The following is a 27,161-nucleotide window of genomic DNA, read 5'->3' as shown; positions in this document are numbered from 1 at the left end:
AGGCTATCAGGCTTCAAACATGAGTGAAAATGCTCTCCTAGAATGTCGTGCAGTTTTTTCTAGCATTGCATTCGCAGGTACAACACAAAATTTGAAGTGCTTTTTCCAAAGGCAGGAAACCTGCAGAGGCTCATACAGAATTTTTTAAGAACTGAAAAGCCACAGCGGTTCTGCAAGCAGATTTTTGGCAAGTGTCAGGGGGAAACTAGTCTCCTACTCTTTCCTGATAAGGAAGGAGGTTATTTCTTTATTTCAGATACAGTGGGGGTGGGGTGGGGAAAATCTTTCCTTTGCTAAAACTCAGCTAGAAGCAGAGGTCCTTAAACTGTCCATCGTCAAGCCTGTGATTAAATCCTGCCAAAAATGTACAGCTTATTGCGTGTTCTTGCGGGTGGGGTGCTATAAGCATGTCTTGTATCTTTTCTACAGCTTTGGGATTATGAGGATGTGATCACGGCAAAACGTCTGTGTGTGTGTGTGTGTGTGTGTGTGTGTGTGTGTGTGTGTGTTTTCAGAGTGCCAAACACATTGCGGCTTCTCTAGCCGATACCCAGTAGTTCATACCTCCTGATCCAAATGTGACCTGGCTGCTTTAGTCATGTACAGATGTTGTTATCTCTCAATCGCCAATGGATTACTAAAACGACCACCCAACTGGAGGGTGTACACTGAAGTGTCCGGAATAAACTTTATTTTTTAATAAGGCTGCTTCCTTCTGGAGCTGGGGACAAACACGGGTGGGGCCTTCGACCTCTGCAAATCACAGGTTCTAAACAAATTCAACCAGTGGGGACGCGCTTTGCACCATCCTGATTTTAATAATCCTCTTTGGAAAGCACCAAAGTGGTAGAGAATAAGGTGAGAATGTGGTTGGGGGGGGTGGCAGTCAAAGGAGAGGAAATGGGAAAGCTGAGGAGTGCCAAGGGGGTGCTGTCCTCTTGAATATGTGGTCTGGCTCACTTGCTTGAGCTCTGCACTGGCGTGTCTCCCTCCTTGCTGATCATGGAGTGGGTTAGGCCAACTGGTGTGCTGAGCGACAGATTCTCTTGAAGGGTGCAGTTGGACCTGATGGTTAAGAAAACACCAGGAGAACATGTATCAGGATGCATATGATATATGGAAAACTTCAAGGTGGAGAGAGGGTCACGCAGTGGGTTTTAAGCATCTGTGCTCTGGCTCAAACCCTAGTCTGGATTCTGGCCAGTCCAAAATGGTTCCATCTGCAATAGCTTCATTCACTATCCAGAGCAGGGGTGGGGAACATTTTTCAAGGGCCACATTCCCTTATGGAGAACCTTCCAGGGGCCGCATGCTAATGCAGGGAAGGGACAGAGGTGAAAACAGGCATAGCAAGAGATATGCCTCTTACCTCATGCAGGAAACTACATTCCAGCCATGCAAAAGCCAGATGTTTCTACATCCCCCTGCATCTCTCCACCTTCCACCCCAACAAACAAATCTCATGGTCATAGGCAAAATCTCTCGAGGAGAAGGCAGAGCAATGGGATGACTCACGGCCCAGGAAGAGCCTCAGGGGCCAAAGAAGCCCTGGAGGGCCACATTTGGTCCCCCAAGCGGAGATCTCCAAAACCCTGCTCCAGATTCCTTCACCTCTTCCATTGACACAACCATCAATTCACAATCCTCCAGATATTACACACATTCTGCAGAGATGGCAGCATGCAGGTCTCAGAATGCCAGGCAGAAAGAGACTCCCTGATACTGCCCTGCAGGCTCACTGCAACATTCAGAGACACTGAATCATGGACGTTGTGATCTTACGGTGGGAAGACTTCAAGCTTTGGCCACCAACGTTGCTTTCACTCAAACCCAGAGATGCACCAATCAAAGCCATGTTTTGATGGCATAAACTGGAGGAGAATTCTGAGCCCAAGAATGGTGCAGCGGTCAGGGTGCTGGACTAGGACCTGGGAAACCAGGGTTCAAATCCTCACTCAGCCATGAGCCTTGCTGAGGGACCTTGGCCAGTCAGTGCCTCTCAACGTAACCTACCTCACAGGGCTGTTGTTGGGATTGGAGGAGGGGGAGAAGAACCATGCACGCCACCTAGAGCTCATTGGAGGAAAAGGTGGGATATAAATGATGCAATAAATAATTTGTTCTTAGGAATGAACTGCTCTCAAAGTCCTTTCCCCCACCAGTGGCTTCTTCATTTCAGCAGGATGGGGGGGTGGGCATTTTATTGTTGCCACTGTTAAACAATTGGACACCAGAAACCCTTGTGGATCAAGTTCAAATCACTCAGACGTTCAGCCAGCAGATCCCAGTTGACCTTCTGCCCACCGTTGACTTAAGGCTTCAGAAACAGCTATTCGTGTTCACGTATGTCTCCCTTTCTCTGTTGCTCTAGTTACAGGTAGGTAGCTGGGTTGGTCTGCCGTAGTCAAAACAAAATAAAAAATTCCTTCCAGTAGCACCTTAGAGACCAACTAAGTTTGTTACTGGTATGAGCTTTCGTGTGCATGCACACTTCTTCAGATACCATGCACACGAAAGCTCATACCAATAACAAACTTAGTTGGTCTCTAAGGTGCTACTGGAAGGATTTTTTTTATTTTCTCTGTTGCGTTTGTGTTGCTGGAGGAGAATCCAATCTGATGACCAAGCTCCCTTCCTGTATTTTAGCAAATGCACAGCAGAAAGCATGGAAACTGCCAGCGTGGAGTGAGATGTCCTCCGGTTCCGTCCTCACCTCTGCACTAACTCTCCTTAATCATGTAGCCAAAGGGTAGTCGGGTTGAAAAAGCTGCTGAGCAGAGGTTCAGTAATCTCCTCACTTCTCCATCTCTCAGCGGTGGGACTGGATGCAGGAGCCTGGGGAAAAGAGGGGTATTCAGGGAGTTAAAAGCAGCTTCCAAGGTCAAGGCTGGAGGTAGAGAGTTTTGGAGTGTGCGCTTCTAGGAACATAGAGGCAACCAATGCATGCAGAGTACATAGAAAATAAGAAATAATAATAATAATAATAATAATAATAATAATAATAATAATTTATTTATACCCCACCCATCTGGCTGGGTTCTCCCAGCCACTCTGGGAGGCTCCCAACAGAATATTAAAAAGGCAACAAAACTTCCCTAAACAGGACTGTCTTCAGATGTCTTCTAAAAGTCAGATAGTTGCTTCTTTCCTTAACATCTGATGGGAGGGCATTTCACAGGGCGGGCGCCACTACCAAGAAGGCCCTCAGTTCCCTGTAACCTCGCTTCTCGCAGGGAGGGAACCACCTGAAGGCCCTTGGCACTGGAACTCAGTGTCCGGGCTGAACGACGGGGGTGGAGACGCTCCTTCAGATATTCTGGGCCGAGGCCGTTTAGGGCTTTAACGTCAACACCAGCACTTTGAATTGTGCTTGGAAAGAAGAGCATGGCTGCTGGATCAGGCCAAAGGCCCATCTAGTCCAGCATCCATTTCACACAGCAGCCAACCAGATGGCTATGGGAACCCACAAACAGGACCTGAAGGCAACAGTATTCTTTCCACTCTTGGAAAACATGTCATGCAGGTAACATGTTTCAAACGGCACCCGGCACCATCCTCTGGGCCCATCAACCCAGGTGCAAACACCTCCAGAAACTGAGCTCCCCTCCTCTCCCTCTTAGCCCCAGCTCCTACCTCGGTGAAAGCTCTCGCAGATGAAACGTGTGGCTCATACTTGAGGTATTGTTAAGCGAGGAAGGACAGAACAAGAGAAGCTAAGAATAGACTCGCCAAGAGTCCGTTGCAAGGCCAGGTGGCCCAGGCAGCACTTTGAAGCAAGCGAAGGGAGGGATGAGTTTAATCATCGCTGCGAGAGGCATCAAGGTTTCACTCTCAATAGGGTCTGGAGGAGCAGAAGGGCCCCCGCCCTGCATGCAATTATGGGCACCGTTCTAGGACACCTGCTCCCTGTTGCTAAAATAAAACAGCCAAATAAATGCCCCATTTCAACAATGCCTGCTGGAGGAAGAGAGAAGAGAGAGCTGTTCTCAGAAGCGAGGCCACTTTGCACTCACTTTGCGGCAGCCAAACCGTGGCTTGATCATTTAACCCAGTGGTTTTCAAACAGTGTACCGTGGCACCTTGGGGTGCCTTGAATGGTGGTCAGGGGTGCTGCGGGCAACACTGGCCCCTGACTCTCTTCCCTTCCCTTCCCTTCCCTTCCCTTCCCTCCCACTTACATCTCTGCCTCCCAAAGACTTGCACAGCTGTTTGTTGCAGCAGCCCTGGATACAAGCTCTGCAGATGAAAAGTGCATTTGGGGCTGGCCAGGGGGTGGTTCCCAGGCCCCTGTGGGGCAGTGTGAGGAGGCACCTCTCTGTGGGGCAGTGGGGGCAGCTCAGAGACCAGGGGCAGCAGCTGCAGCTGTTCAGAGGACTCCCGAGGAAAGGGGAAAGGAGAAGGCACTGAGGGAAAACTCCACAAAGGACAGTGTTTGAAAAAGGGTGAAGGGCTGCCAGCTCTGCAGGCAAGGGGTGACATAACTGGGTTCTTGAGCCCCACAGGGGCCACAGAAAGAATGTAGTTGGTCAAGGGAGCCGTGGACTCAAAAAGGTTGATTTAACCCTTCCCACTGCCACAGATTTACTGCCACAGCTGCATCTGCACGGTGCTGGCTGCTAAAGCAGGAATTAACTATCTTGGAATGGAGCCTAAAGGTGGCACAAATTTGCCCCTTTAGAAGGGGCGAGGTCAAAATCCACAGAGAGATTTTCCAAAGGCCTGATCATGGGATAGGCTGAAGATTAAACTCAGGAAACAGTTACTGTATGCATCTTGGTTTATTTCTTTTTTATACTCTGTAATGCAACAGCTGCCATGTTCCTAATAACTGTGTATTCTCATCTGAGAAAAGACTGAAGCATCTTGGTGCTTAAAGGTAAAGGGACCCCTGACCATTAGGTCCAGTCGTGGCCAACTCTGGGGTTGCGGTGCTCATCTCGCTTTATTGGCCGAGGGAGCTGGCATACATGGCAGCATGACTAAGCCACTTCTGGCAAACCAGAGCAGCGCACGGAAATGCTGTTTACCTTCCTGCCAGAGTGGTACCTATTTATCTACTTGCACTTTGACGTGCTTTCGAACTGCTAGGTTGGCAGGAGCAGGGACCGAGCAACGGGGGCTCACCCCATTGTGGGGATTTGAACCGCCGACCTTCTGATCGGCAAGTCCTAGGCTCTGTGGTTTAACCCACAGTGCCACCCACGTCCCTTTTATCTTGGTGCTTATTTTACTTTAAAAGAAAGACAAGGGGTGGGGGAGATGAGGAGAGAGACATGCAAGAGGCTTAGGACTGGTGTGCATATAGAAAGAGGAAAGCTTCTCTCTCTCATTCTCGTAGCACTAGGAAATGGGGACATCTAATGTGGATGAATGGTGGAAGGTCCACAGTTGAACAGAAACCAACAGTTCTGAGCCTGGCTACATATTAGACTCCTCCAACCAAAGCAGATCCTTGCCAGTTGAGAATGCTTACAGCTTCCCCACAAAATGAGCAGAGAAAGTTGGGTAACATGCCAACCAACACAAATAAGACGAGCCTCGTGTTGCCACTGACCTGGCTGGTGGCAGGTGTCATCCCGTTCAGAAGATGGGCATGACCAGCTTCGCATTCCCTACCACTACCTAGGCCTCTGCTCTCCTCCGTCTCTGCTGAGCTGTCCGTGGTGCTGAAGGCTTCGCCAGAGGCTACCTCCACTTTGGGCTGTCCCATGTCTTGGCTGAGAACATTACCCTGTAAATCGCATTCTGGCAAGGTTGCTGGGGGACTGGAGCCGGTCAGATGGAGCTCTGCATCCAGCTGACATTGAAAGAAAGAAAAAATCAGGAGAAGATGAAAGGCTACAATGAAACCTAAGCTTCTGCCCAACTCTTGAGTTCAAAAACTCTGCAACACCTTTAAAAACTATTACACAGCTCATTAAACAAGCTCGATTTTTACTCATTTGCCATCTTATTTTAAAAACTCAGAGGGAAACAAAATGAAATATTGTGATAATTGCCTGTATATGCCATCATTTGCCTCTTTTATTTGGTCATGCTGTTCTGCTTCCTTTCAAATGAGTAAGACGGGCAAGGGGGGACCATTTTTTGCTTGAGGGTCATGTTGCTTTCTGGCCAATGTTCTAAGGGCCGCGTGGCAGTGGTGGAAGGGGCCAGAGGAAAAGTGGGTGGAGTAAAAAAGTTTATTTTTGTTTGTTAAGTTTCTATGCACACTCACACATCCACATACCCCTACCCCTATCCTCCATCTAGGCAAAAGTACTCAGGGTGTGAAGCAGAGTCCTTGAGGGGTGAGGCCTGGGAAGAGTTCTGAGGACCAAACAGAGAGGACTATAGGGCCACATTGGACCCCGAGGCCTGAAATTTCCCACACCTGTCTTAAGGGACAGTACTGCAAAGACATGGAATGCAATGGATTGACACCATGGGAAGATGAGGGAAGAGTGGAAGGCAACTTAACTCAAGCTCCTTCAGTGTAAGGAGGTCTCCGACATTTTCTCCAGATAGGAACAGAGGCCGTTTGCTGCAGGGCCACCACCTCAAAATGGAAATTGGACTTTGCTTTGGTTCGGAAGGTGGAGCACAGCTGAAGGTAACAGCCCTGCCTTCCTATGCTCCTTAGCTCTTATGAACCCTGGTCCATCTAGTTTTGTCTTGTCCGCAATGAGTGGTCCTCCAGGATTGCAGAGAGGGTCTTTCTCAGTCCTACCTGATGGTGCCAGGAATTGAACCTGGACCTTCTGCGTGCAAAGTAGATGCTGTGCCACTGAACGATGGTCTTTCCCTGTAAGGGAAGGGCCCAGAAGCTTTTTGAAGTTTCTGAAAGACAGGGTGTGCTCATTCGGTATGGGAGCAGTCCTGGCTTCACTTTAGGGGCATGGGGAATTAGAGGAGAGTCTAGTGACATGAGCCTCTGCATGACTTAAGAACAGGGATAGGGGACATATGTCCTTCCAAATGTTGATGGACCCCCATCAGTGCCAGTCAACATGGCTAATGGTCAGAGGTTGTGGGACCTATAACTTGACCACACCTGGGGTGCACTAGTTCATTATCCCTACCTTGAGATGTCATAACAAAATGCCATGGAAAACTTGTGGGATGTAATCCATTGGTATATTCAAATGCAACATTCCTTATTTCCTTAGAGTGGGCACAGGCAGAGGGAGCACCCTCCCTCTGCATGTGACCTGGGAGATGGACGTGGCTCTGGCTGACTCCACAAAAGAGCCGAGTCATGTATTTTCTCAGTCTTGAAGTTGTCTTGTTCCAGTGTTGTCTTCATGTAAATTTTGCTGTCTGCTGGCTCTCAGACAGCAGCACATGATTTCAGTTTCCATATGAGATGAACTCACACTTTGTTGTGCAACCGCTAAGTAAAGCCTGCCTTTCAGGGATCAAACTGTGAACTGAAATGTGAGTAAACTTTCTGTTACTTTGCTCGGAAAGACTCTTGCGTCTTTATTCTTTTAAGAGGGATCAAAAGGGAAATGGACTGCAAGAAGAGCAAACCTATCCATTCTGAAGGAAATCAGCCCTGAGTGATCCCTGGAAGGACAGATCCTGAAGCTGAGGCTCCAATACTTTGGCCACCTCATGAGAACAGAAGACTCCCTGGAAAAGACCCTGATGCTGAAAAAGATGGAGGGCACAAGGAGAAGGGGACGACAGAGGACGAGATCGTGGGACAGTGTTCTCGAAGCTACCAGCATGAGTTTGACCAAACTGCGGGAGGCAGTGGAAGACAGAAGTGCCTGGCGTGCTCTGGTCCAGGGGGTCAGGAAGAGTCGGACACGACTAAACAACTAAACAACAACAACAAGAGAGTCAAGCGATCCTGCAAACTAGCTTCCAGATATAGTGAGAGGAATCTGCTCTGCTACATTACTTCACTAGTGTGAGTGAAGGAAGGATAATACTTATTCAATATATCCTTTTCTACTATCTTTAACATTCCCACAAAACTAGCTAGCCTTTCTATCAATCCTAACCTTTTAGGAGAAAAGCAGAAATGTTGCAGGTCAAGTGCACAGCCCAAGGCGACAAAAGAATCTGAACCTCCCAAGTCACCCTTCTTGCCTCCCGAGAGCAGCCCCGCTTCACAGTTAAGGAACCTAGACCTGGATCTCACCTGCTGGCCACCCCATAAACTGTCCTCTTTGCCAGCCAGGCCTTCTGTCCCAGCCTGTGGCGTAGCTTTCACCCCACTGCTCAGCGTCTCGTTTGTCGTTGGGGCTCTTCCTTGAGCCTGCTCTTCTTTTCCAGGAGCGAAGAAGTCCTCAGGGTCCTCTCGTCCCTCACCAGCTGCCGCCCCGTACTCTGCCAAAGCATCTTCAGCCTCGGCAGAGGCGCCATCTTCCTCTGTCATTGGCTCAGACTCTTCTTCAACTAGAAAGGGTTTTTTTTTAAAAAAAAAAAAAAAAGGCAGCATGAAGGTTAAGGCACTGGTGGACCACAGTGGTTGCACAGAAATACTCCTGTTGGGATTTTTACCTATCCGAGCTGCTCCAGCGAGTGGTACTTTGATTTGTATACATCATGTGAGTGTCTGAGATTGTGTGAGAAAGGAAGTCTGTGTTATCTCTTCTTTCTGAGTACTATTGGGAGTTGGTTTCACTTCTGTGTGTGTCGCAGTTCTGTACTGGTGTTCAGAGAGCACAGATGTACCGATGGAGTCTCTGTATACAGTCATACCTCGGGTTAGATGTGCTTCAGGTTGAGCGTTTTCAAGTTGCTACTCACACATGCGCAGAGGCTCAAAATGACATCACGCGCATGCGCGGAAGTGGCAAAACGCGGCCTGCGCATGCGCAGACGCGCTGTCGCGTCTTACGTTTTACTCAGGATGCAAACGGGGCTCCAGAATGGATCCCGTTTGCATCCAGAGGTACCACTGTATAAGACTGTAAATAAAGTAGTTTTAGAACTTCAATTGAGTTTTTCATCTGCTATGATATACCAGAAGACTGGCGTGTTCTTTTCAGGAGAGAAGGGTTGCTTATTACCAGCCACTCTGGACTGAAGAAGATTTGCAGCTCTGGAGACTTGGGAAGTTTGCTGCCTTCCCAGGGAGTTTATCCAACAGTCCCAATGCTCTACACCCCAAACACTCTTGGACTGCAACTGCCATCGTCACTGACTATTAGCCATGGTGGCAGGAGCTGTTGTTCAACATCCTCTGGAGGGCACAAAATTAGCCACTGCAATCTGAAGACTGCTTTTGACTTGCTGTGCAGACTTAGATATCTGGATCCACAGGCTCCATCAAAATCCCAGAGTGGACTTTGGACTCCAGAAGAGGAACTCTTGATCCATCCCTACTTCTGGTTTCACATACTTGGGTTTTATTGTGTTTTGAGGATTTATATTCACTTTGGAACTCCCTGCTTATTGACATGGGGCTTCACTGTACAGTCAAACTTTGATTCCCGAACGGCTTAATTGCCAAACAAATCAGCTCCTGAATGCCACAAACCCAAAAGTAAGCAGTGTTCTGGTTTGTGAACATTTTTCAGAAGCTGAACATCCGACATGGCTTCTGCTTGAGTTCCTGCAGCCAATCGGAAGCCACACCTTGGTTGTTGAATAGTTTCGGGAGTCAAACCAACTCCTGGAACGGATTAAGTTCAAGAACCAAGGTATCACTGTACTCTTTTCTCCACCTGCTAAAAACACTTTTGTTTGCCCAGATATGTAGAATGTTTACATGTGTTTTAATCTGTTTTTTACCTTATCAGTCTTAATTGTTTTGGAATGTTTTAAACAGCTTTTTAAAAACCATGTTTACTGATAAGTTTATTGTTTTATTCTTTTTTTGTAAACCTCTTTTATTATTATTATTTTGTTATAATGAAGTGGTGTGTAAATTTTATGAACTAAGTAAGTAAAAATAAATGCACAGGGTTGTTTTTAATGAAGAGTGAGCTAATAATAAAAAAATTGTGAAATCAATCAATATCAATCAATCAAATCCTGGTTCAAACCCTTCAATAACTTGAATGGGTGCACCTAGGGCTGCTTCCCTCCCCACCTTTGATAAAATCCAGCTGGTAGAGAAGTCGTTCTTCTGCATTGAAGTCGACTGTGTAGTGTTCCATGTTGTCATAGCCTGCCTCCAGCTTCTCAGGTTTGCAGCTCTGGGACATCTCAGAAATCCTGCAGGAGGGAAAGCAATCACAGGTCCAGGGTGGAGAGCTTCCATCTTTTCAAACCCGAAAACTCGAGAGGGGAGGAAGGAAGAAGGTAGATATGCAGAGTCAATAAGGCAAGGAATGATACTTACTTCTGGATAAGAACTTTGGCGTTCTGATGTGGGAGGAGAAAGGACACAAGTGGAAAGAATCGGGATTTGTTAAGAGCAGATGACAAAGTAAGAGGAGAGCCATCCCTCATTTCTACGTCCGGAAGTCAACTCTGTGCGAGAAAACACTTGACTGCAATAGCTAATAAAGGTAAAGGGTAAATGGACCCCTGACCATTAGGTCCAGTCGTGGCTGACTCTGGGGTTGCAGCGCTCATCTCGCTTTATTGGCCGAGGGAACATGTGGCCTTCCGGGTCATGTGGCCAGCATGACTAAGCCACTTCTGGCGAACCAGAACAGCACACGAAAACACTGTTTACCTTCCCACTGGAGTGGTACCTATTTATCTACTTGCCCTTTGACGTGCTTTCGAACTGCTAGGTCGGCAGGAGCTGGGACCGAGCAACGGGAGCTCACCCTGTCACGGGGATTCAAACCGCCAACCTTTTAATTGGCAAGTCCTAGGCTCTGTGGTTTAACCCACAGCGCCACCCACCTCCCTCAATAGCTAATAATACCTGGCAAAATCTCAGAAGGTGGCCAGTGAGGACATGAACGTATAGAGGTGCCTGGCTTGCTGAAGCAGACCTCTGGGTTCATCAAGATCAGCACACCAGTGGTTCTCAGACTTTTTCCCCAGGGCCACACTTTCAGGATTTTGCCATTGCCGCACCGAAATTCTTATTGATAAGAAATACATGGGAAAATAAAAAGAAACAACTCCTTGGTTTATATAACACAGAACACAACTACTTTATAAAATGATCATGGGACCACATTACAAAGGAGAAAAGGATGCAACTGCATATGAACGCTCATCCTTCCCAAAATATAATTATAAACGAGCCTCCTACATATGTAACTTAAGTAGCGGTACATGTACACACTCAATGAGGGGCATGCGCTTGCTTTTGACACATAATCTCGTTTATATTAGGCCTAATTTGAGACGAACTTTCATCTCCTCATCAATACAAAGAAGCCTTTCTCTTTTTTGATCTTACGTATTTGCCAGAGTTGAAAATCCCCATTGATAGTGATATGTCGTGGAGAACTGCAAGAGAATGCTCTTGAAAAGAGAGGCACGGATACTGTTTCTGGTTGTATAGCCAAACAAAATTGTTTTGATACTATACTACACTACAAGCAATCGTCTTTTCGTGTGGGGTTATGTTCTGAACCCCTGTGTGCGTGCGTGGGGCCCACATAAAGTGTTCCATTCTGTTCTGCCCTTTCCATGAGATTTGGGGGTCACTTCTGGGTTCAGTGTGCGTGCATGATTGTGCATTAATCAGACGCGTCTTAATTGGCCGTTGCCTGTATATATACACCACACTGAAATGTTTCAATGTTTATTTCGTTGTCCTTGAATCTTCCTGTTACACTTGTCATCCTCTCCTGTACCCCACCCTTTAAGAACCCCTGGTCTGCACCGATCACCACCAGCAATCTGGGTTTGCAGCCAAAGAACTTTTCCCAGAGGCTCCAGGGACTGGACAAGGGCCGGATTTAGGTTTGATGAGGGCCTAAGCCACTGAAGGGAATGGGGCCCTTTATATGTCCAGCTGTCCTTTGTCCACAACAAATTGTCGCTGTTTTCTGTGTTGAATATATGCTATATGGTAATTTATGGACCTAATAGGTATCTAAAGCCATTTGCACATGTTGCTGTGCAACCAGTCCATGCAGAATGTAGGCACCCTATATAGAGAAATGAGCAAACAGTGATATTTTAGGGAGCAGGCTAGCAGGCGGGGCCCATGACTTACATCACAGGAGCCTATACAACACAAAATACTGTCACTGTATGTAGGTTTTATTTTATTTGTTTTTTATCTTATACAGTGCTACCTTGGTTTAAGAACAGCTTGGTTTATGAACAACTTGGATTAAGAACGCTGCAAACCCGGAAGTAGGTGTTTTGGTTTGCAAACTTTGTCTTGTAGGGTGCCTACATGTTCCACTTCCTGTTGAGTCTGTTCCATTTGTAAATCGAGTCTCCACTGCTATGGGAAAGCACACCTTGGTTTAAGAATGCTTTGGTTTAAGAACGGACTTCCGGAACGGATTAAGTTCGTAAACCAAGGTACCACTGTATTTTGGAAATGTACATCCAGGTTTTTTTTCCCCTTAAAATTTTTTTGGGTGCCCTAAAAACACATCATTTTACTTCAACACACTTGTGGAAACAGCTCAGAGGCCGTGAAAAGAAGGAAGGTTAACAACAGGAAGATTTAAAGGAACTATTAGAAATGACTATCGAAAGCAGTAGAGATATGAGATGATCAGAGCCCCAACCAAACTTGAAGCATGGGAAGTCCCAACAAAAAAATTATAATTTGGCAGAATATTTGGATTATTTGATATGTATATGTATAATTTGGAATATTTAATGTGACTTGATTGGATTGTTAAAATGGAAAACTTAATAAAAATGATTTTTAAAAAATAAAAATAAAAATTGGGGCCCCCAAGAGAGTGGGGCCCTAAGCTATAGCTTGTTTAGCTTATATATAAATCTGGCACTGGACTGGACTCCTGTAACTACCTGCAGAGAAAGCAGGGGCTGTCACAGAGCCAGGGTCCCATCCTTACCTTTGTAGCTATAGGCTCATACTGTTGCCTCACCCCCAAGTCATACCATAGCTCCATTTAGCTCTGTATTGTCTACATCAGGCAGAGGGGAGACCTGTGAGGCTCTCTCCCCCACCCTCACAACGAACTCTCTCCAGCCTAGGGAGACCTGCTTTTCCCTTTGCAAAGGAAAACTAGGCTATCTATATTAATTGCTGCTGCTTTAGAAGCTGGTTGTGATTCCAAATCTAAGAAATGTTCTCAGATTCTTCCCCACACCCACACGCAACATCTTGTGAGTCACCCTGAGCTCCCTTTGGGAGGAAGGAGGGCAGGCTATGAAATCGGTGAAAGAAATCAATCCAGGGAAATAATCTCTGAGCCACTGGCTGTGCTGGCTGGCACTGAAAGGAGCTGGGAGTTGAAGAGCGTTTAGACAAAGAGTGTGTTCTACCACTGCGCTATGGCTTTTTCCTATGGTCTGAGCAAGATTTTAGCTTGTCACCTAGGGACAGCATCACTCCCCTCCATAGCTGTTTGCGCCTTCCTACCAGGAGGGAACCCCAACAAATCGTGCAAAACTTGCAAATATGGGCTTAGTTTGTGTAATGTGTACAGGTCCCCCAATTAAGCTTCCTTGGGCTACTTAAATACAATGTTAGGTAAAGAGACCCCTGAACGTTAGGTCCAGTCGTGACCGACTCTGGGGTTGCGGCGCTCATCTCGCTTTACTGGCCAAGGGAGCCGGCGTACAGCTTCCGGGTCATGTGGCAAGCATGACTAAGCCACTTCTGGCGAACCAGAGCAGCACACGGAAACACCGTTTACCTTCCCGCCAAAGTGGTACCTATTTATCTACTTGCACTTTGACGTGTTTTCGAACTGCTAGGTTGGCAGGAGCAGGGACTGAGCAACGGGAGCTCACCCCGTCACAGGGATTAGAAGCACCGACCTTCTTATTGGCAAGTCCTAGGCTCTGTGGTTTAACCCACAGCACCACCCGTATTCCAAATACAATGTTAGGGTTTCTTTAATTCAGGTTCATTGCACTTGCAGAGGAAAACTGCTCCAGCTGCCAAATCTGGGGCAATATTGATGAGCTGTTCCCATCACCTTGAGTTTCACAGGTCCATCTCAGAACTTATTAGAATCTTAATACTGGAATGGATCCAAAAGTCCAGCTACACCCGGCATCATGGCAATGCCATCCACATTAACAAAACGTCACCTGAATGTCCCCTGTCTCAGACACTGGAGAGATGCTGCCAAGGAGTGTAGACAATACTGAACTGGATGGACCAATAGTTTGAATGCTTGCCTACCAAAAGAGAGAGAGACTCTTCCTGCACATAGAAAACCATTTTTTCAGGGAGATGATTGCCTTACATCATGGGTAGGCAAACTAAGGCCCAGGGGCCGGATCCGGCCCAATTGCCTTCTAAATCCGGCCTGCAGACGGTCTGGGAATCAGCATGTTTTTATATGAGTAGAATGTTTCCTTGTATTTAAAATGCATCTCTGGGTTATTTGTGGGGCCTGCCTGGTGTTTTTACATGAGTCATATGTGTGCTTTTATTTAAAATGCATCTCTGGGTTATTTGTGGGGCACAAGAATTCGTTCATTATTTATTTTTTTCAAAATATAGTCCGGCCCCCCCACAAGGTCTGAGGGACAGTGGACCGGCCCCCTGGTGAAAAGGTTTGCTGACCCCTGTCCTAGGACTTGTTTGAATGCTTGCCTACCAAGTTTCTATGAAAAACATAGAAACCCAGTTTTTCAGGGAAATGGTTGCCTCCTTACATGCTACATTTCTTTCAACAGGGAGCTGTTTTATGGGACAGCATTCAAACACTTGTAGTCAGAAGTGAAACAGCCCAGGAAGACCTGAACCACTCTGAGGACTCAGCTATACGGCTGCAAATAAAACGTTTCAAGTGTTTTTTAAGTGCAATATACAATGTGACACTAGATGGCGAGGGTGAGCCTTATAGAAAATTCAATGTATTTTTTTTATATATATAAAAACACATTTTCAGAACGTTTTTTTAATATGTATGTAGATTCCACCTGAGTCTACTGCCTTGTTTGTTGGGTGGAGTGTGGAAGCAGAGCGGTTTCCGGTTACTTAACCTGCACAAATACAGCCATCTGTGGCTCCTCCATGGACTGCAAGGCTGTGTCCACCAGTTTGGAAGAAGAGTCAATATGGTCGCCACATGTTTTGCAGATGGATTTCAGGTGCTGGATCTTTTCCTCCTGCTCGTAGGTGATCCTCTGCAACATGATCTTCCGCCTCTCTTCCAAAATGGCGCACATGCGGTCAAACTTCTCACACAGGGCCTGCTTCTGGGCTTTGCAGTTGTGCTGCTCAGAAAAGGGGAGGGGGGGTAGAAAGCTTAAACTGAAATTGGTCTCTTAGTACTAAAACGGTCCATGTCAGACTTAACAAAAGGTGGTTTGTCATTCTGAGAACAGGTTCACGTCTTCCGCACTCCCTTCCGCCTCTTCCTATGGGCTTGAGATCCAAACCTCCCGCTCTCAGTTTTGAACTAACAACAGTTTCTGAGAATGTTATGGAAACTCTAGAGCAAACATGTTCAAACTTTGGACACCTCTGCTCTAGAGGATGTCCAGACTCAAGGAATGGTAATTTGTTCTAACGCCAGTTTGTTGGAACATAAAGGTAAAGGGTAAAGGGACCCCTGACCGTTAGGTCCAGTCGTGGTCGACTCTGGGGTTGCGGCGCTCATCTCGTTTATGGGCTGAGGGAACCAGCACACAGCTTCTGGATCATGTAGCCAGCATGACTAAGCCGCTTCTGGTGAAACAGAGCAGCGCACGGAAACGCTGTTTACCTTCCCACCAGAGCGGTACCTATTTATCTACTTGCACTTTGACTTGCTTTCGAACTGCTAGGTTGGCAGGAGCAGGGACCGAGCAGTGGGAGCTCACCCTGTCGTGGGGATTTGAACCGTCGACCTTCTGATCGGCAAGTCCTAGGCTCTGTGGTTTAACCCACAGCACCACCCATGTCCCTTTGTTGGAACATACGTATAGGGAAAACATGGCTACTTCAAAACTGAAACTTGTTTAGTTTATGCCCCTCGAGGAGGAGGAGGAGGAGCAGGAAGAAAAGCCTCATTCTCCTAACTGCCAGCCACGGTCTGTTGTTACGTCTGAACCTGAGGGCACAAAAAGGAATATCGATCAAAATTATCAGCCTCACTCAGGAACCACTGGAAACCTTGATTGTACAAACAGCAGGGAACTGACTGTTTTACTTCTGATGACTAAAAAGCTGGGCTATATATATTCGTATCCAACTCATTCAATCCATCACCATAAGGAATTCTCCATGAGCAATGGAAGTTCACCCCTTTCTCCTCTCCCTATACATACCCCATGGCCTCACCAAGTCTGCTCCAATATATAGATATATAAAAAGGTAAAGGTAAACAACAATTAAGTCCATTCAAAGGTGACTTTGGGGTGCAGCACTTATCTCGCTTTCAGGCCAAGGGAGCCAGCGCTTGTCCACAGACAGCTTTCCGGGTTGTGTGGCCAGCAGGACTAAACCGCTGCTGTTGCAACGGGACACCGTGATGGAAATCAGAGTGCATGGAAATGCCATTTACCTTCCTGTCGCAGTGGTACCTATTTATCTACTTGCACTGGTGTGCTTTCAAACTGCCAAGTTGGCAGGAGCTGGGACAAAGCAATGGGAGCTCACCCCATTGTGGGGATTCAAACCGCTGACCTTCCGATCAGCAAGCCCAAGAGGCTTAGTGGTTTAGACCACAACACCACCTGCGTCCCACCTAGAGATATATACACATGTATACAGTCATATACATACACAGAAAAAAATTCAAAATTGCTTATGAATTGGATAAAGGCTGAGGTCAACCTGTCTAATAAACGTTGATACTGTTCATTTCTCCACAGCTTCTCTAAGGCAAAAAACTATAATGAGGGCAACATTTTTTACCTTTATCACATTTGAGCAAATTAACAATATTTATTCATCTCCTCTCCAAAACTAACTTTAAAAAAACCAAACTCCCTGCAGAAATAGGTGAGATACTTTTAAAACGATGACAGATTTCCTCCAGGAAAAAAAGCTTGTGGTTCTTTGCTTTTTTTTTTCATACATAAAAAATCCATTAGCACCAGCAATTGTTTTGTTTTTTTTAAAGTATATGAATCTCACCCACCTTCTCCCCCGAATCTATTCTGCTTAATTTCCTTGGTTTTTGACAGAAAGGCATTTACCTACAGTCAGTTGAGAAGGTGATATGAGGGAGGGGAAATTGCAAAACAAACCCCCCCTCCCCGCAGTATTTAATGACATAGATCGTAACGCAATGCAACCATCTTAGCAAAAGTTCTTAAATGGTGAGTCCTTATCTGAACACCCAGTTAGTGCACTTCCATCAGACAAATCCTCTGGCTTAGTTGTCAGGGAAACTTTTTACCAAAGTCTTAGAGCAAATTAACAAAACAAAAAAAAATATGTTCCTCTCCACTGAAATAGACTTTTTTAAAAATACCAAACCACCCCTGATCACAACAATCATTCTGATGTGGTGAGCACTGTGACATAGACACCAAAGGAAGTGTCGCTGGTCCTTTGAACACTGTGACCTGACACAGATAAGTGGAGAGATTGCAAAAATAAAAAAGAACGAAATGTTGAGGAGTCCTACCTCAACGTTCCTGCAGGAGCCTTGCAAATCCCCAACGTAGGCTTGGATCCTGTCGTTCGCAGCCACAAGGGCTCCAATCCCACCAGTCAGCTCTGCCTGGAAGGGAGAGGACCCTAATTAGACTGATTTGCCAATGACACTGCTCAGCAGGGCCGTCTTACCCAAAGGCACTAGGGGTGTGGGGCACCTGGGCGCCGGGCTCTCAGGGCACCAGGGTGAGAGTCCGGGGCCCGAGAGTTGAGTCCAGGGAAGAGCACGCCCATCAGTCGGAACGCCGTGGCGGGCCCTTCTGCTGCAGGCGGCTCTGCACCGTGAGTTCGGGGGCAACCGAGCTAGCAAGACACTGAGGCGGCCAGCCGGTTCTGCTCTCCTGCGTGCTTGGGACTGGGCAACCAGGGGGAGCACACCCGGCAGATCTTTGCACCCCAGCGCCGCATATGCTTAAGACAGCCCTGCTGCTCAGTCTGCTCCCCTTATGCTCCCAGAAGCAGGCAGTGTTTCAGACGACCACATCCAACCCAAATGAGTCCATTTCAAAGTGAGATACAGAAGGGATCCTCCCACTGAGCACAGAATCACTTGCACCCAACTTCAGGCCACCCAAAACACAAAATGCTGCACTGCCAGCAACGTGCAATGGAGAAGGAAATGGCTTCAAGGAGACGCTCTTTGTTCATGAAGACCCCAAAGGCATTTGGTTATTGATTGACCGCACCATCTAATGACCAACTTTCTCAGGGTGGTTTGCGATGTCACCTATGCTGTAAGATCTAGCAGGTCCCACTTGGTGGGAGGTCTTGGTGCATCAGAAGAGCCCTGGATCACACCAATGGTCCACCCTATCCAACATCCTGTTCTCAACTTGCTCAACCAGATGTCAGGAGTTCAGCCTACACTCGAGTAGGACCCTGGCAGAGACACATGCCCGACTGGCATGTTCTCTCGCTCCTGGTCGATCGTTCGGGAGCTTCATAAGCTTTCTTCAGCCCGAACATCACAGTGACGGATGCCAACTGACACCGGCACACTTAGGGATCCGCAGAGTTTGCACAGTTGCGTAACAGTACTCAGCACCTCAGCATTTTGGCTAATCTAGTTTATTTACATATAAACACGCGGAGCACTGCAACATGGCTCCCTCTCTCTCTAGCATCAGACAGCAAAGAGGAAAAGAACAAAGGACAATAGTCCCAGTTCACGGAACACAGTAACACAAACATCCTGTCTCCATCACTTCCCACTCTGTGGAGTCAAAACACATAACGTCATGTGATAGACAACAATCCCATGACTGCAATCATGGAGCAGGAATTCTAACACCAGATGCCCCATGGGCAAGCCCACAAGCAGGATCTGAGTGTAGCATCCCTCTCCCCACCTCCGATTCCTCTGGAGTGGGCATTCCAAGACATCCTGCCTCCAACAGGGGAGGGCAAGCACAGCCTTCATGGCTAGTAGCCAGATGCTATTCCTCCAGGGTTTGCCAGCGAAGGACTCCAAAACGTAGAGCACATTGTGAAACAAAGAATAATAATAATAATTTAATAATAATTTATTATTTATACCCCGCCCATCTGGCTGGGCCTCCCCAGCCACTCTGGGCGGCTTCCATAAAAACCAAAAATACAATAAAAGCTATGCAATGTATCTGTCGGAACATTTAGTGCTTTCCCACTTAACTGCAGCTCCCAGATAAATAAGAGTCATGATGGCCAACCAATGTCCCCACTGTGGAAGGACGTGTGGATCCAAGAATTGGCCTCCACAGTCACTTACGGACTCATTGTTAAAACCATGTTTATGGAAGACAATCTCACTCGGCTATGAATGATCGCCAAAGAAGTATATTATGGAACATTCACACACACACACACACACACACACCGGTGCAAATACACCAAGCATCTTTGGCAACATGCTTTCAATGGCAGTTAAAAACACTTTTTCCCGCACAAGCATTTACTAGATCTTAAATCCTCTTTTGGCTCAGCGATTCCCTGTCTGTTGCTTTATTGATTTTTAAATGGAATTTTAATGCACTCGATCTTATGTCTGGATGCCACCTTGCTACATAAATTACAGAGGTGGCTTTAAAATATGGTGGTGGTGGTGATACAGGCGACAAGTCTATCCTCCCACAGGCATGGTTGTGGTCTGTGACAAAATGTTCCTTACCATTTGGGCTGGATAATGCAGATGGCCAGACTACCACAGGGTGAGATTCACCCTGGGGTGGCCCAAGACTTTCTACTGCCTGAGGCAATGGACAAGATGGCTCCATTGGTTAGAGCATGATGCTGATAACGCCTGCATGGGATAGCTGGATATTTCTGCATTGCAGAGGGTTGGACCAGATGATCCTCTGGGACCCTTCCAACTCTACAGTTCTAGGATTCTATGAGCTATAGTTCTCCAGTTCCCCCCTCCTCCATGGGCATATTTTCCTCTGCAGGAATTTGTCCAAAAGCAATGTTGTGGAAGGAAGAGGATTGTGTGTTTGTTGTTGTGTGTGTGTTTGTGTGTGTGTCCTAATCTATTCCTTGTAGCCAAAATTAATCATTCCAACCATTCCCAGTAGCTTCACGGTTACAGGTGTGCTTTAAAGGTTTTCCAAGCTGGGTTTTTAAAAGAAATTAATTTTGAAAAGATTTCAGCTTGCTACACAAAAGTCTGTTAGTTTGTTCCCTTCAAAGAGCTGAGGGGTAAAACAAACATTATACATACAATGGTACCTCGGGTTAAGTACTTAATTCGGAGGTCCGTTCTTAACCTGAAACTGTTCTTAACCTGAAGCACCACTTTAGCTAATGGGGACTCCTGCTGCTGTCGCGCTGCCAGAGTACAATTTCTGTTCTTATCCTGAAGCAAAGTTCTTAACCCGAGGTACTATTTCTGGGTTAGCGGAGTCTGTAACCTGAAGCGTATGTAACCCGAAGTACCACTGTACATACATACATACATACATACATACATACATACATACATAAAAAAGGTAAAAGTAAAGGACCTCTGACAGTTAAGTCCAGTCACAGACCACTCTGGGGTTGCGGCGCTCATCTCACTTTACTGGCCGAGGGAGCTGGCGTTTGTCCACAGACAGTTTTTCCGTGTCATGTGGCCAGCATGACTGAACTGCTTCTGGCAAAACCAGAGAAGCGCACAGAAATGCCGTTTACCGTCCCGCCAGAGCGGTACCTATTTATCTACTTGCACTTTGACGTGCTTTCGAACTCCTAGGTTGGCAGGACTGGAGAGCCAGTGTGGTGTTGTGGTTAAGAGCGGTAGTCTCGTAATCTGGGGAACCGGGTTCGCGTCTCCGCTCCTCCACATGCAGCTGCTGGGTGACCTTGGGCCAGTCACACTTCTTTGAAGTCTCTCAGCCCCACTCACCTCACAGGGTGTTTGTTGTGGGGGAGGGAGGGAAAGGAGATTGTTGGCCGCTTTGAGACTCCTTAAAGGGAGTGAAAGGCGGGATATCAAATCCAAACTCTTCTTCAGGAGCAGGGACCAAGTAACGGGAGCTCACACCGTCGCGGGGATTTGAACCACCAACCTTCTGATCAGCAAGCCCAAGAGGTTCAGTGGTTTAGACCGCAGTGCCACCCGCATCACATACATACATACATACATACATACATACATACATAATACATCAATTTGTTTTTCCTCAAATAAAACATTGCTCCTTCTCACTGTTCTGAAACTACGTAGGAAGAATAAAAAGCACTTTAAAACAGCCCTCTCCTCCTGAACGGAGGAGGAAATGGAGAGGAAGGAAGGCGCTCTGATGAGCTGGAAGAATGGGACAGTTTGGGGAGGTGTTGGGGGTTTGATAAAATGAGGCATGTGTGCCGCCGGCCCCAGGCTACAGGATGCCACACCTGTGCCCTAGTAGCAGGGCCAGATTTAGGTTTGATGAGGCCCTAAGCTGCTGAAGGTAATGGGGCCCTTTATATGTCCAGCTGTCCTTTGTCAACAACAAATTGTCACTATTTTTGTGTGTTGAATATATGCTATATGGTAATTTATGGACCAAACAGGTATCTAAAGCCATTTGCACATAACAAAATGTATATTTTATCAAAGTAATTGTTGAACTGAAATACAATTAAGAAGAAGTATATTAATAGTGAAATAATTATTAAGCTCTAACTTAAAATGATTTTTCATGCATAACAAACTAAATAATGCAAACAGATTGGCATTTGGCAATGACAAAAGTTCCTTTGGAAACACAATTTACAAAGATTCATAATCTAGTGTCTAGAAACTTGCTATAACATGAAATCATAATGGTGTAAATATAGGGTGCAAGCCACTAATAATTATAAATAGCAGAATGTAGGCACCCTACATATAGAAATGAGCAAACCAGGGATATTTTAGTGAGCAGGCTAGCAGGTGGGGCCCATTACAAAACACTGTTGCTGCATGTAGGTTTTATTTTATTTGCTTTTTATCTTATATTTTGGAAATGCACATTCAGGTTTTTTCCCTTTAAATTTTTTGGGGGATTCACCAAGAAGTGGGGGCCTGCCCTAAGCTATAGCTTGTTCAGCTTATAGGTAAACTCAGCACCGCCTAGCAGCCTCTCCAGCTAAAGGACAGGTCCTCCTGCCAACGTCACGGAACAGAAATGGAAACAGTGGAGGCACCCTGGGAAATCTGAGCCATCAGTGAGAAGCCAACCTTTTGTTGCATGTAGATGTCAGAGAGAGGCGCCACTTCGCAGTCCTTGTGCTCCCCGAAGACTTTGCAGAGGGAGCAGGTGGGGACCCCACAGGTCACGCAATAGATGTTGATCCTTTCTTCTTCATGCTCTTCACAAATCGGGTGTTCGGTTTTTAAAGGGGGTCTTGGGGGGGAACAAGAGAGGGAAATGAGCTTATAAGGTAAGGAGAGACAGAGACAAGGGACATAAGCCAAGGAAAATAGCCACCAGCCAGGAGAGACCAGCCAGAGTTGCACACTAAACATTTAAGTACGCTCCCCAGCAAGGAATCCCGGGAACTGTAGTTTGCTAAGGGCACTGGGATTTGTAGCTTTGTGAGCAGGAAGCCTCAGTTCTCATGATTCTTTTTTTTTGGGGGGGTGCTTTCAATTGAGGTTGAATCCTGACAAGACAGAAGTGCTGTTCTTGGGGGACAGGGGGTGGGCTGGTGTGGAGGACTCCCTGGTCCTGAATGGGGTAACTGTGCCCCTGAAGGAACAGGTGCACAGCCTGGGAGTCATTTTGGACTCACAGATGTCCATGGAGGTGCGGGTTAATTCTGTATCCAGGGCAGCTGTCTACCAGCTCCATCTGGTACGCAGGGTGAGACCCTACCTGCCTGCGGACTGTCCCGCCAGAGTGGTGCATGCTCTAGTTATCTCCTGCTTGGACTACTGCAGTGCACTCTACGTGGGGCTACCTTTGAAGGTGACTTGGAAACTGCAATTAATCCAGAATACAGCAGCTAGACTGGTGACTGGGAGTGGCCACCGAGACCATATAACACCAGTCCTGAAAGATCTTCATTGGCTCCCAGTACATTTCTGAACACAATTCAAAGTGTTGCTGCTGACCTTTAAAGCCCTAAACAGCCTCAGTCCAGTATACCTGAAGGAGCGTCTCCACCCCCATCGTTCGGCCCGGACACTGAGGTCCAGCGCCGAGGGCCTTCTGGAGGTTCCCTCACTGCGAGAAGCCAAGTTACAGGGAACCAGGCAGAGGGCCTTCTCAGTGGTGGCGCCTGCCCTGTGGAATGCCCTCAGATGTCAAGGCAATAAACAACTATTTTACTTTTAAAAGACAACCTGTTTTGGGGAAGTTTTTAATGTCTGATGCTGTATTGTTTTTAATATTCAGTTGGAAGCAGCCCAGAGTGGCTGGGGAAACCCAGCCAGATGGGCGGGGTAAAAAATATTATTATTATTAATAATAATAATACATATTGTGGCTACAATGAAAGACAGACCTGGCCGCTTCAGCTAGTTAGCATTTATAAAGGCAAACCGTTTTTAGAGTCTTGGGAGCTCTAGTTATAATGGGAAAAGCTAAGCCCCTGGGGAAAGGGCTTAAGCCAAGGTAGTCAACACGGTGCCCACCTGATATTGGACTCCAACACCCATCCTCCTGGGCAAGACACCTGGGGATGATGGGAGCTGGAGTCCAAGCACACCTGGAAGTCACCCCACTGGCTATTCCTGGCTATCACCATTTTGCTTCCATCACAACCTGTTCTTTCCATTTCAGTTTGGGTGGGGGTGGGGCACATTTATGCCCCCTGTTAGAATTCCTGCTCCATGATTGCAGTCATGGGGTTGTTGTCTATCACATGACAGTGTATGCTTTGACCCCACAGAGTGGGAAGTGACGGAAACAGGATGTTTGTGTTCCATGAAGTAGGACTATCGTCCTTTGTTCTTTTTCTCTTTGCTGCCTGATGCTAGAGAGGGAGCCATGTCGCAGTGCTCCGTGTGTGTTTATATGTAAATAAAGTAAGGTAAAGGTAAAGGGACCCCTGACCATTAGGTCCAGTCATGACCGACTCTGGGGTTGTGGCGCTCATCTCACTTTACTGGCCGAGGGAGCCGGCGTACAGCTTCTGGGTCATGTGGCCAGCATGACTAAGCCGCTTCTGGTGAACCAGAGCAGTGCACGGAAACGCCGTTTACCTTCCTGCCAGAGCGGTACCTATTTATCTACTTGCACTTTGATGTGCTTTCGAACTGCTAGGTTGGCAGGAGCAGGGACTGAGCAACGGGAGCTCACCCCGTTGCGGGGATTCGAACCGCCGACCTTCTGATCAACAAGTCCTAGGCTCTGTGGTTTAACCCAAAGCACCACCCACGTCCCAGTAAATAAAGTAGATTAACCAAAATGCTGAGTTGCTGAGGTGTGTCAGACTCTGCAGATCCCAAAGTGTCGCTTGGCGTCGGTCGCTGTGATGTTCGGGCTGAAGAAAGCTTATGAAGTTCCCGAACGATCGACCAGCAGGGAGGGAACATGCCAGTCGGGCTTGTGTCTCTATCAGGGTCCTACTCAAGTGTAAGTTGAACTCTTTCCATTTCAGTTTGGGTGGGGGTGGGGCTCAATTACTGCCCCCTTCAACACCCTCAGTCTCCTTTCTGGCTGACAGGAGATTCAGAACCAGCAAAAACGAAGGGATCTCTTATTCATACGGCAGGAAACTGACTCCTCTCAACTGTGGTGGCTTTAAGGGGGATTTAAAGGCCCTCTTTGTGGCTACTAGTCTCACCACAGCTATATGCTCTCTGTCCATGGTCAGAGGCAGCGTGCTTCTGAATTACCAGTCGCTGGGCCAGCAGCAAAAGTGACCCATTGCCCTCCTATCTTGCTTGTGGGTTCCCCATTTGGCTGTCTGGTCGGCCACTGTGAGCAACAAACAATGCTCCATCTGATAGGCCTTTGGTCTCATCCTGCTACAAGGCTGCCCTTGGTCACCTGGGCGTCCTTTTACTTCCCTCCTATAGCAAAATTCACCAGCTACATGAAGGGAAGGGGAGAGGGGTCTGAAATGTTGATTAAAATCTCTTTTTCTGTGGAATACAGAGACCTCTAGTGGCCAGCTGAAACATTTCATGACCCTGGTATTTCTTAAAAAAAACGTTATGCAGGCGTTTAAAACGTATGCAGGATTTGAAGAATAGCAGCAGATGAGAATGGCAGTTTAATCATTTTTAATTAACGTATATAATGGGTGAAATTTAAGTAATATAGCAGCTTTATAAGTTAAGGAAAAAACAGCATGGAAAGGTGGATGGGAAGTCAACGGATATGAGAGATTTATTCAGATGGTTGTTCAAAAGAATTTGAAAAAGTTAATTTTTGAAAAAGTTATTTTAAAAAATGAGTGCTCCCTCCCCCCCCTCTCTCTCCCTCTCTAAATTTCTTCCCACGCTCTCTGTTTTCTCCAGTCAAGTCTCTGCTACTCAGGATCATTGGCTATAATGGAACACTCAGGATGAAACGGTGAAATCAGCTATGATTAAATGGGCACAAGATGTTGGACATAATATTATTATGGCTGACTGGGAACAGTTATGGACCACAGGTATGAAGTTCACGGTATGCAATGCCTTAAGAGAGAATATAATGAAAATGATATACAGGTGGTACATGACACCAGTCAAGCTTGCAAAAATTTATCATTTGCCCAATAATAAATGTTGGAAATGTAAAGAGACTGAAGGTACATTCTTTCACCTTTGGTGGACATGCCCAAGGATTAAGACTTTCTGGGAAATGATCTATAATGAAATGAAAAAGGTATTTAAATATACCTTTCTGAAGAAACCAGAGGCCTTTCTCCTGGGCATGGTCGGCCAATTGGTGCCAAAGAAGGATAGAACTTTCTTTATGTATGCTACAACAGCAGCAAGAATACTTATTGCAAAGTACTGGAAGACACAAGATCTACCCACCCGGGAAGAATGGCAGATGAAGGTGATGGACTACATGGAACTGGCGGAAATGACTGGCAGAATCCGAGACCAGGGAGAAGAGTCGGTGGAAGAAGATTGGAAGAAATTTAAAGTTTATTTACAGAAACATTGTAAAATTAAGGAATGTTAGAAGGAGGCTGGAATGAAGTTATGTGGCTTTAGCAGAAATATTATAAAGGACTAAGTAAAAATAGACTGTTAATGGATGAAAGGAGGAAAGGTAAAGTTACATTATATTAGGATAAATTATAGGATAAAAACTGGGAAGGATGGAAAGGATTTGCTGAAATAGCTAACCGAACTAGAATACAAAAAAGGGAGGTGTGAGGAGGTCAAGGAAACAAGCAAATGAAAGATAAGCTATGGGAAGGTTCGTTGTGGTTTTTTTCTTTTTTCTTTTTTTCTTTTTTAATTGTTTCTATTTTTCTATTTTTCTGTTTTTTACAAGTTTGTGTTTAACTTCTTTTTGTAACCTTTAAAACTTTAATAAATATTATTTTTTTAAAAAGGATCATTGGCTGTAGATGTCTAATCAAATACCTAAGTGCCTGGTGGTTGAAAGAGCTGGGTGTGTTTAGTTTGGGTAAGAGAAGACTGAGGGGAGATATGAAAGCCATCTTCAAATATCTATTTGTTTGTTTGTTTGTTTGTTTTCCATTTATTTATTTATTTGTTGTTGTTGAAATACATATATGAAATCTTTACATAATGATACATATACATTATATCCGTAAATTCACATTTCCACATTTCATTATTTGCCAACATTTATCCATTTCTTATTTCTTGCCCTGTGCCCTCCACCCATGCGTGACTTCCTTGTTATTATTTTGTAACTTCATTATTGAGATTGTAATTTTGTATCTTAATAATTAAACATTCAGTCTTATATATCTGCTTAGCTTAACTTTGTGAAATCAGTCTATTACATATCAATAAATTCTTGCTGGAGCATCTTTTGGTCATGTATCCCTCTACATGTTCCCATTCCTGTTTGAGATTTTTATTAGATTGCATTCTAACTGTTGCCATCATTTTTGCCAATTCAATCATTTCAAAAAATACATGTTGCCATCTTCAAATATCTCCAAGGCTGCCTCACACAAGATGGGGCAAACTTGTTCTCTGATG

The 27,161-nt window shown here is 46.1% G+C and overlaps 1 protein-coding gene across 1 annotated transcript in view; it reads right to left on the bottom strand.

The window, feature by feature from the left end:
- Positions 1-927: 927 nt before the first annotated feature.
- Positions 928-27,161, bottom strand: part of LOC310847007 (tripartite motif-containing protein 54-like) — a 38,928-nt gene continuing 12,694 nt past the window's right edge. The window contains exons 3-11 of the mRNA XM_083744364.1: positions 22,272-22,437; positions 17,583-17,678; positions 15,007-15,240; positions 10,283-10,305; positions 10,031-10,155; positions 8,132-8,388; positions 5,555-5,797; positions 2,714-2,835; positions 928-1,065 (exon numbers count right to left, since the gene is read on the bottom strand). Coding sequence (XP_083600490.1) covers positions 2,731-2,835; positions 5,555-5,797; positions 8,132-8,388; positions 10,031-10,155; positions 10,283-10,305; positions 15,007-15,240; positions 17,583-17,678; positions 22,272-22,437 — 1,249 coding nt within the window. The 3' untranslated portion in view covers positions 928-1,065; positions 2,714-2,730. The remainder of the gene's footprint in view (positions 1,066-2,713; positions 2,836-5,554; positions 5,798-8,131; positions 8,389-10,030; positions 10,156-10,282; positions 10,306-15,006; positions 15,241-17,582; positions 17,679-22,271; positions 22,438-27,161) is intronic.

This window comes from Podarcis gaigeae (genome assembly GCF_964106915.1).
Source record: "Podarcis gaigeae genome assembly, chromosome: 6".
NCBI classification, from domain to species: Eukaryota; Metazoa; Chordata; class Lepidosauria; order Squamata; family Lacertidae; genus Podarcis; species Podarcis gaigeae.
Note: the sequence above shows the minus strand (reverse complement) of the source record. Positions and strands in the feature narration are given on the sequence as shown.